This window comes from Salvelinus alpinus, chromosome 8 (genome assembly GCF_045679555.1).
Source record: "Salvelinus alpinus chromosome 8, SLU_Salpinus.1, whole genome shotgun sequence".
Classification (NCBI taxonomy): domain Eukaryota; kingdom Metazoa; phylum Chordata; class Actinopteri; order Salmoniformes; family Salmonidae; genus Salvelinus; species Salvelinus alpinus.
Genome location: NC_092093.1, coordinates 82,534,435 through 82,545,195, shown reverse-complemented (window position 1 = coordinate 82,545,195; position 10,761 = coordinate 82,534,435). Strand labels below are relative to the sequence as shown.

At 43.8% G+C, this 10,761-nt stretch overlaps 1 protein-coding gene across 2 annotated transcripts in view; it reads right to left on the bottom strand.

Moving 5' to 3' along the window:
• Nucleotides 1-226: 226 nt before the first annotated feature.
• Nucleotides 227-10,761, bottom strand: part of LOC139583764 (cadherin-20-like) — a 40,288-nt gene continuing 29,753 nt past the window's right edge. For both annotated transcript variants that reach the window (XM_071415204.1, XM_071415205.1), the window contains exons 9-12: nucleotides 8,767-8,888; nucleotides 7,472-7,589; nucleotides 3,735-3,986; nucleotides 227-3,452 (exon numbers count right to left, since the gene is read on the bottom strand). In XM_071415204.1, coding sequence (XP_071271305.1) covers nucleotides 2,923-3,452; nucleotides 3,735-3,986; nucleotides 7,472-7,589; nucleotides 8,767-8,888 — 1,022 coding nt within the window. In that variant the 3' untranslated portion in view covers nucleotides 227-2,922. The remainder of the gene's footprint in view (nucleotides 3,453-3,734; nucleotides 3,987-7,471; nucleotides 7,590-8,766; nucleotides 8,889-10,761) is intronic.

Sequence of the window (10,761 nt, the reverse complement as noted above, 5' to 3'; positions counted from 1 at the left end):
ACATGTCAACGTTGAGTTGGTTGTTGTAGCTGAAATGGACCAAGAAGAGTGGCTAACCCACATTTTGCCTTTGAAGTTAAATTTATAAAAGTACACATTGTTGATACTCTCTTTTGACAAACAACCTATTCCAGATCAGTCTGCACGTTGTAAAGTTTGAATAGTGTTTCTATCTCTAAGGGGTGCCTAACTGGTGGCAGGGAAGTCAGACGCAGGAGAGCATAACTAGGTAATAGCCGGAGCAGTTTAATTGCAAAACCAACGGCATAAAGAATAACAAAACATGGGTACAAAACCCGTCGCTTACCAGTCAACATTTGCACAAGCACTTACAACAAACAACTCCACACAAAGACATGGGGGGGAACAGAGGGTTAAATACACAACAATTAATGAGGGAAATGAAAACCAGGTGTGTAGGAAAACAAAAAGTGGATCGATGATGGCTAGAAGACCGGTGACGCCGACCGCCGAACGTCGCCCGAACAAGGAGAGGAACCGACTTCAATGGAAGAATCTTAAAAATCTTTAAATCTTAAATGGTGGAAGACTAGTAGTGACCAGAATTTTTCTATAGACATTAAAATGCATTGGGTTTGATGCAAAAGTGGTTGTAGTTTGAAAAGGCTTAGTAGTATCAAAACCTTGTTTTTCAATCAACCTGAAGTCAGTCAGCCTGCATGTTTTAAAGTTATTTTGATGTTGGTAGCTTTTACAGTTTGGCTCTACAGGTGGCAGAGGAAGGAGACTAATAAGTATGTCAGATATCTAAAGTTGCTCTTGCTTTCAGCAAGCTCCCCAAATGAATGCCAAAATACCTAAAAGGCACAAAAGTAACAAAACACCTTTATTTAGCACTCAAAACCCGGGAATCAATCAAGTACACAGCGCTTAATATTTAAAAGGTAATTTTCACTTCAGCCAGCATCTGCAGTGTTTACCATGAAAGCGATCTCTGCGAATGTCGACAACAGGTTTTATTTTTGTATTTTATTACCAAGTATACAAAACACATTTACATTCAAATACCACATACTGTAGCGTAACTGACACCACACATATTTCAAGTAGATTCCACCCAATCAGAAATTATCAAAATATAATTTCACTCGTTTTTTCTTTTTGGCGTTCTGAAGTGTTTTTTTTTACTTCTTCTTTACATTTGGCACATAAAGAAGCAGATTATCAAAGTTATCAAAGTCCACTGGTCGGAATGTGAGGGTTGAGATTAAGCCACAAAATGTGGAGGAGTAGGCCTAGATGATGCGGTGGACAGTTTGGTTTCTCCAAAAGGACAGATGAACCATGGTCTCAGACCCCCCCCCCCCTCCCCATTTCAACCCCTGTTCATGGCTGATACCCTGATGAAATGGTTATTTCATAAATCTCCTGTTTGTGTTCATCCAGGTATGTTTGTGATGTTGACTGGGAAGTGGTACTTAGCATCATCAAATCAGTTACTGTAATGTCCCCCAGTCCTGCTGCGGTATCATGGACAGTATATCTCAAAACAAGAGCTTAAAGATTGTTCCTGCATCCCAAATGGAACCCGATTTCTTATATAGTGGGCCTCCCGTGTGGCGCAGCGGTCTAAGGCACTGCATAGCAGTGCTAGAGGCATCACTACAGACCCGGGTTCAATCCCGGGCTGTATCACAACCGTTCGTGATCAGGAGTCCCATAGGGTGGCACACAATTGGCCTAGCGTCATCCAGGTTAGGGGAGGGTTTGGCAAGGGCCGTCATTGTAAATGAGAATTTGTTCTTAACTGACTTGCCTAGTTAAATATAAGAAATAGTGCACCATTTTTGACCAGGGCCCATGTAGGAAATATGGTACCATTTGGGACACACATAATGTCCTGTTGAATGCATGATCATGCTCCTAACCAGCAGCAAAACAACAAAGTGTTCATACTAACAAAATATGGATTGACACATTAAACAAATGAACTTTAAAATCCAAACAGGATTACTGAGTTTACATCTCCCTTACTCTGTCTGAAACAAGACACTGAGAAACACACACAACAGAAATGCAATTAGACGCCATTGAAACATTTATGTTACATGACAACGCTTGATCATATTTTATGCCGATCCCACAACCTTGGGATAACATCCAACACAAGTCCAGTGTTTGTTTGGTTTCCCAAAAATAAGTTATACTAAATATAAGGACAGCATATTAATAAGATACGGCCACATAATGGAGCTACCGGGAATAAATAGCAGTTCTCAAATCAAAATCTCTGCAACAATAACGATAAAACTTTTCATCAAATCATTTACCTTTAAAAAAAATATTGTCACATAGTGGCTTAGAATAAAAAAAACGAAAGCTTTTTTAAATCGTCAAAACAAACTGCCAAAATAAGTCAGCGTTTCAGAGTTTGTTTGTCTCCTGCATACATGTGTATCGGCAGGTAATGTATTCTGAGTTCCACATTTGCCCTTCGCTCCCCTATCTTGTGTTCTTCTGAGGGGAATCGGACGCTTTGGACCAAAGAGCTGCTGGCGCCTGTGGCTAGGGCCTGGGTCGGCCACGGGAGGTAACTAACATGTGCTTTGAAGCCCTTTGCTTTGAGGGTCTTGTTGTGCTAGCTGTCTGTCAGTCAGTCAGTCCAGGCTCCTCTAAGCCTCTTCCTATGTATGGGGAGGGATTGTGATGGTAGCTAGGAAGCTACACGGCTCCAAGGCTGTGGAGAACAGGCGATGCTTAGCTGTGTATTCGCGAGTGCTACAGTTATAGGGCGAGCACAGCTTTCAAACTCTCAGTTTCTCTCTCTCTCTAGTCCTGTGTCTCTTTGTTTCAGCCTCTCAATTTGTCACCGTTTCAGTCATTGTCTCTCCATGTCTCTATTTCTTCTCTTTCTCTAAGCTGTGTGTATGTAGGGGGGAGTCTCTCGTTCCTTCCTCCCCTCTACCACATGGGAGGGTTGTTCGTCTCTAGAACCCCGTACATCTCTGCCAGTTTCTTAAATCTGGGCCCCCAGTCATTGAGATAGTCATACTCATGATCAGTATTGGAGCACCCAGACTGCAGCGAGCTCAGGGACTCGGCCACCGATCCCTCCCCCTCGTAGGCGTACGTCTGCAGGGAGTCGTAAGGCGGGGCGCAGGGGTTCAGATCCGTCTCCAGGAGCTTGGCTAGCACATACCCCTGGACGTTGCTGTCTCCACCACCACAACCGCTACCCGGCCCGCCTACTGATGCTAAGGGAACGTAACGCGACAGGCTCTCAATCTCAGGCAGCATGTCCTGACGTTGCTTCCCCACTAGGTGGGCCTCGCGGGGGTTCCACATGGCAGCGATGTCGAAGGCCTCGGTGTCCTCTTCTCCGCCCCCCTCGTCATCGTAGCGGACAATGTTCTCGTGGACGTTGTCTTCCTCATCGTGCAGGTAGGGCTTCTTACGGTGGCTCTGGAGGGACAACATGAGCAGGACCATCACTAGAGGAGAGAAAAGAGACATGGTCAAATACAACAGAAACCGGAACTATGGGAGATTATTAATGGTTGCTTTAGTGAATTTAGTGACTTGATTTACCGGACTAAGACATTCAAAAGAAGAAGCATAGATACGGTAAAAGAGGGTTTGTCTAGATTGGAATCTGATGTTCTGTATATAAATACAATATGAATATACAGTAGCTTATGAAGTAAGATTAAAGCAGATCAACAGTGTAGAAAATCATTCCATAGAAGAAAAACAAGAACCAGATCATGACCTACCGAGCAGGACGAAGATACATGCCAGTATGGCGATGAGCGCCCCTCTGCTCAGACTAGCCGGGAGGTGGTAGGCCTCAGCATTACAGGACATAACGTTGCCCTCCACATCGCAGCTACACACACGGATGGTCAGGGTGCTGGTGCTGGTCTGGACCGGCTGCTCTCCATCTGAGATGAAGATAGGAAGGTAGTAGACTGACTGATCCTGCTGAGACCAGCCCCCACGACGCGTCAGGATCCATGCTGTGTTGTCTAAATCAGGGACAGAGAGAGAAGCCTGGTTTGATACAGTATGTCATATGATACATCATTATTAATATCCAGGTGTTGTCTGCAATAGGACAGAGAAAGCGAGGCCTGGTTAAGTGTCTTCAAAAATAATTCATACCCCTTGACTTATTCCACATTTTGTTGTGTTAGTCTGAATTCAAAATGCATTAAATATGTTTTTTCTTACTCATCTACACACAATACCACATAATGACGAAGTGAAAAAATGTTTTTAGAAATTGTTGCAAATTGATTGAAAATAAATTACAGAACTCTCATTTACATATGTAAATACTTTTTAGAAGCAACTTTGACAGTGATTACAGCTGTGAGTCTTTCTGGGTAAGTCTCTAAGAGTTTTCCACAACTGGTTTGTGCAATATTTGCCCATTATTCATTTCAAAATTCTTCAAACTCTGTCAAATGTGTTGTTAATCATTGCCAGACAATCATTTTCAGGTCTTACCATAGATTTTCAAGTAGATTTAAGTCAAAACTATAACTCGGTCACTCAGGAACATGCACCGTCTTCTTGGTAAAGCAACTCGTGTAGATTTGGCCTTCTGTTTTAGGTTATTGTTCAGCTGAAAGGTGAATTCATCTCCCAGTGTCTGGTGGAAATCAGTCTTTGGCAATTTTTAGGGCTTCCTCTGACACAGCCTGGTAAATAAGTCCTGGATGGAAGGAAGCTTGGCCTCAGTAATGTACTGGGCAGTACGCACTACCCTCTGTAGTGCCTTGCGGTCGGGGGCCGAGCAGTTGCTATACCATTATTGCACACAGAGTGAGTCCATGCAACTTTTTATGTGACTTATTAAGCATATTTTAGGCTTGTAATAACAAAGGGGTTGAATAATTATTAAGACATTTCAGCTTTTCATTTTTTATTAATTTTGTAAAAATTTTTGTAAAAAAACAAAACATGAATGCCATTATGTGGTATTGTGTGTAGGCCAGTGACAAAGAAATCTCAGTTGAATGAATTTTAAATACAACAAAATGTGGGAAAATTCAAGAGCTGTGAATAGGCACTGCATAACCGGGGATCCCTTTTGTGAAAGCATATTCATCAGGGACCACCTTATAACTCAAGTGAGATAAACATAGCATACACAGAGTTTTACTATGTTTTTGCAGTGCAAGTCTCGGGCCCTGGGAAGGAACATTTTAAAGACCGACCTCTTGGCATCGGAGAGAACATTTTGAGGTTTTGAAGCAAATTTCCTGGAAGTCTACACATGTTGTCATGGGGCAGAGAGAAAACTCTGTTTAAAGCTATAGTCCTTAATTGAAACAATAACAAAGTATATATACAGTACCAGTCAAACGTTTGGATAAACCTACTAATTTCAGGGTTTTTCTTTATTTTTACTATTTTCTACATTGTAGAATAATTGTGAAGACATCAACACTATGAAAAAACACAAATGGAATCATGTAGTAACCAAAAAAGTGTATGAAAAATATATTTGAGATTCTTCAAAGTTGCCTTGATGACAGCTTTGCACACTCTTGGCATTCTCTCAACCAGCTTCATGAGGTAGTTACCTGGAATGCATTTCAATTAATAGATGTGCCTTGTTAACTTCTCTAGGATAGGGGGCAGCATTTTCACTTTTGGATATGCATGCCCAATTTCAACTTCCTTCTACTCATCCCCAGAATATAATATATGCATATTATTAATAGATTTGGATAGAAAACACTTTAGTTTCTAAAACTGTTTGAATCATGTATGTGAGTATAACAGAACTTATGTAGCAGGCAAAACCCCGAGGACTAACCATTCAGATTTTCTTTTTTTGGTCACTGTCTGTTCAATGAGTTTTCATTGGGATACTAGATTTCTAATCAACCTGTTTGCAGTTCCTACCGCTTCCACTGGATGTCACCAGTCGTTGGAAATCCCACATATCCCAGAGAGGTTAAAAGTTAATTTGTCAAATTTCTTTACTTCTTAATGCATTTGAGCCAATCAGTTGTATTGTGACAAGAGAGGGGTGGTATACAGAAGATAGCCCTATTTGGTAAAAGACCAAGTCCATATTATGGCAAGAACAGCTCAAATAAGGCTGGAGAAATAAATGACAGTCCATCATTACTTTAAGATATGAAAGTCAGTTAATCTGGAAAATGAAGAAACTTTCAAAGTTCTTGACAAGTGCAGTCACAAAAACCTTCAAGCTCTATGATGAAACTGGCTCTCATGAGGACCGCCACAGGAAATGAACACTCAGAGTTACCTCTGCTGCAGAGGATAAGTTCATTAGAGTTAACTGCACCTCATATTGCAGCCCAAATAAATGCTGTCACAAGTAACAGACACATCTCAACATCAACTGTTCAGAGGAGACTGCGTGAATCAGGCCTTCATGGTCAAATTGCTGCAAAGAAACCACTACTAAAGGACACCAATAATAAGAAGAGACTTGCTTGGGCCAAGAAACACAAGCAATGGACATTAGACCGGTGGAAATCTGTTCTTTGGTCTGATGAGTCCACATTTTAGATTTTTGGTTCCAACCACCGTGTCTTTGTGAGACGCAGAGTAGGTGAACGGATGATCTCCGCATTTGTGGTTCCACCGTGAAGCATGGAGGAGGTGGTGTGATGGTGCTTTGCTCTTGACACTGTCTGTGATTTATTTCGAATTCAAGGCATGCTTGACCAGCATGGCTACGACAGCATTCTGCAGCGATACACCATCCCATCTGGTTTGAGCTTAGTGGGACTGTGATTTGTTTTTCAACAGGACAATGGCCCAACACCTCCAGGCTGTGTAAGGATTATTTGACCAAGAAGGAGAGTGATGGAATGCTGCATTAGATGACCTGGCCTCCACAATCCCCCGACCTCAACCCAATTAAGATGGTTTGAGATGAGTTGGACCCCAGAGTGAAGGAAAAACAGCCAACAATTGCTCAGCATATGTGGGAACTCCTTCAAGACTGTTGGGAAAGCATTTCAGGTGAAGCTGGTTGAGAGAATGCCAAGAGTGTGCAAAGCTGTCATCAAGGCAAAGGGTGGGTACTTTGAAGAATACAATATATATATATTATATTTTGATATGTTTAACACTTTTTGGTTACTACATAATTCCATTTGTTATTTCATGGTTTTGATGTCTTCACTATTATTCTGCAATGTAGAAAATAGTAAAATATAAAGAAAAATCCTTGAATGAGTAGGTGTGTCCAAACTTTTGACTGGTACTGTATATATATGTTTTTTATCTGGTCTGCAGATCCCACTTTGAGAACCCCCTGTTATATAAAGCAGAGAGATCTGCCACACATACAAGGTAGCTGTAATTATAGCCGCAAAAGACTGAGTTAGACAAATATTGCTGAATTGGCTTAGCAGTTGACGACAAATAATACCCACAAAAAAAGGTGATACATTGTGCAAAAATCTTTGTCCAGGAAGTCATGTGGGTTTACTGCTGTATAAATTTTTATTTTATTTACCTTGGTTGTCTCTAAGGGTGAAGTTGGGGTTGTTAGCTGCCTCTAGGGCCAGGCTGTAGTAGAAGTGATGACCTCCCAGAGGATCATCTGCGTCTACTGCCGTCACTGTCTGAATCAGCTGAGGTCACCGGACAATCAGACAACAGCCAGGGGAGGGGCGAGAGAGACAGTCAGGTCAGTAACCCTGAGACAGGTTGTTTCATGAGTGAAACTGACATAGCACAGAAATTCAAATTATGCACATATTTTGCTGCAGTATGTCATCATTTTGAGTTATTCTTCATATGATAATATTACAGGTCTGCAAATAATGGTTAGTGGTCTGCCTCTGTCCAGGTCCTACCTGTGTATTTACAGTGGGGCAAAAAAGTATTTAGTCAGCCACCAATTGTGCAAGTTCTCCCACTTCAAAAGATGAGAGAGGCCTGTAATTTTCATCATAGGTGGACTTCAACTATGACAGACAAAATTAGAAGAAGAAAAAATTTAAGCAGGGGGACACGTCTGGCACTGTAGGATTTGAGTCCCTGGCGGCGTAGTGTGTTACTGATGGTAGGCTTTGTTACTTTGGTCCCAGCTCTCTGCAGGTCATTCACTAGGTCCCCCCGTGTGGTTCTGGGATTTTTGCTCACCGTTCTTGTGATCATTTTGACCCCACGGGGTGAGATCTTGCGTGGAGCCCCAGATCGAGGGAGATTATCAGTGGTGTTGTATGTCTTCCATTTCCTAATAATTGCTTCCACAGTTGATTTCTTCAAACCAAGCTGCTTACCTATTGCAGATTCAGTCTTCCCAGCCTGGTGCAGGTCTACAATTTTGTTTCTGGTGTCCTTTGACAGCTCTGGTCTTGGCCATAGTGGAGTTTGGAGTGTGACTGTTTGAGGTTGTGGACAGGTGTCTTTTATACTGATAACAAGTTCAAACAGGTGCCATTAATACAGGTAACGAGTGGAGGACAGAGGAGCCTCTTAAAGAAGAAGTTACAGGTCTGTGAGAGCCAGAAATCTTGCTTGTTTGTAGGTGACCAAATACTTATTTTCCACCATAATTTGCAAATAAATTCATAAAAAATCCTACAATGTGATTTTCTGATTTTTTTTTCTCATTTTGTCTGTCATAGTTGAAGTGTACCTATGATGAAAATTACAGGCCTCTCTCATCTTTTTAAGTTGGAGAACTTGCACAATTGGTGGCTGACTAAATACGTTTTTGCCCCACTGTATGTGTGTGTGTTTGCATGTGTGTGTATGAAAGTGTGTGTGTGTATCTATGAAAGTGTGTGTGTGCCTCTGTACCTGTCCAGCATTGGCCCTCTCACAGACAAAGGCTTCAAAGTACTGTGTCAGCAACGGAGGGTTATCATTCACGTCCAGAATCTTCACGGCTACAGACACACTCCCGATCATCCTGGGGTTATCTGGAATATAACACGCACACACAATACTGTATAAGACATGCATGCACACACACAAAATACTGTATAAGACATGCATGCATGCACTCACACGCACGCATGCACACACACACACATTACTGTATAAGACATACGTAAATATTACTGTACACTGTAAAGCCCGTTTTTTTGCTCAAATACTTCCTGTAAGTTGAACTCAAAGTCAATGAAGAGTCATTATTACTTAAAATGTGTATGTGGTACTGACTCAAAACTAAATAAGAAGTCACATCAACTAAAAGTTTTAAAGTTAAGAAAACAAAAAACCTTTTCCCAGCATGTGCTGGCTTTTTGGAATTGTTTTTAAGTAACTGTACACAGATATATTAAGTGCAACAGGGATTCATTACTCACTCCACAGTGAATCGGTGTTAATTTCATCAACAAAAAAAGAGTGACAAAAATATTTGTCAAACACCTGTTTTCGGTGGGAATTGACGAGCCTGTAACTGACTACAGTAAATAGACCCAGAAAAAAAACTAAAACTAAACAAAAAAATAAAACAATTTCAGTTGACGAAAAATTGACTACTAAGTGGACTGGACAAGAGTTTTTGGAGAGATTGATAGGTTTTCAGTGATAAGCACAATTAAAATTAGCAAGTTCTGTTCAGCAGTGGGAAGGAAGCGCCACACCCAGTACACACAGCCTACATCAGCTACCTACACAGCCTACACACAGCCTACATAGACCGCAAAACTGAACTTATAGGGGGGGGTCCGGGTGGGCCTCTACCCTCAGTGGTGGCTCTGGCTCTGCTCCCTCCGCCTTTGTAGAGCTATACTGTGGCTCAATGCCGGAGACCCCAGGCCGGGGTCCGTCGCTGGAGACCCCGTGCTGGGGACCGTCGCTGGAGACCCCGTGCTGGGGACCGTCGATGGAGTCTCCGGACTGGGGATTATCGCTGGAGGCTTCGGAATGTGACTCGCCGTTGGAGGTTCCGGACTGTGGCCCGTCGTTGGAGGTTCCGGACTGTGGCCCGTCGTTGGAGGTTCCGGACTGTGGCCCGTCGTTGGAGGTTCCGGACTGTGGCCCGTCGTTGGAGGTTCCGGACTGTGGCCCGTCGTTGGAGGTTCCGGACTGTGGCCCGTCGTTGGAGGTTCCGGACTGTGGCCCGTCGTTGGAGGTTCCGGACTGTGGCCCGTCGTTGGAGGTTCCGGACTGTGGCCCGTCGTTGGAGGTTCCGGACTGGGTAACGTCGCCGGAAGCTCTGGACCGGGTAACGTCGCCGGAAGCTCTGGACTGGGTAACGTCGCCGGAAGCTCTGGACTGGGTAACGTCGCCGGAAGCTCTGGACTGGGTAACGTCGCCGGAAGCTCTGGACTGGGTAACGTCGCCGGAAGCTCTGGACTGGGTAACGTCGCCGGAAGCTCTGGACTGGGTAACGTCGCCGGAAGCTCTGGACTGGGTAACGTCGCCGGAAGCTCTGGACTGGGTACTGTCGCCGGAAGCTCTGGACTGGGTACTGTCGCCGGAAGCTCTGGACTGGGTACTGTCGCCGGAAGCTCTGGACTGGGTACTGTTGTCGGAAGCTTTGGACTATGGAAGCGCACTGGAAGCCTGATGCGTGGTACCGGGCTGAGGACACGCACCTCAGGGCGAGTGCGGGGAAGAGGCACAGGCCGTACTGGACTGTGGAGACGCACTGGAGGCCTGGTGCGTGGTGCCGGAACTGGTGGTACCGGGCTAGGGCACCGCACCTCTGGGCGAGTGCGGGAAGGAGGCACAGGATACACTGGGCCGTGGAGACGCATGGAGATCCGGAACGTAGAGCTGGCTCAATACGTCCTGGCTGGATGCCCATTCTAGCCCGGCAAATGCGAGGAGCTGGAATAG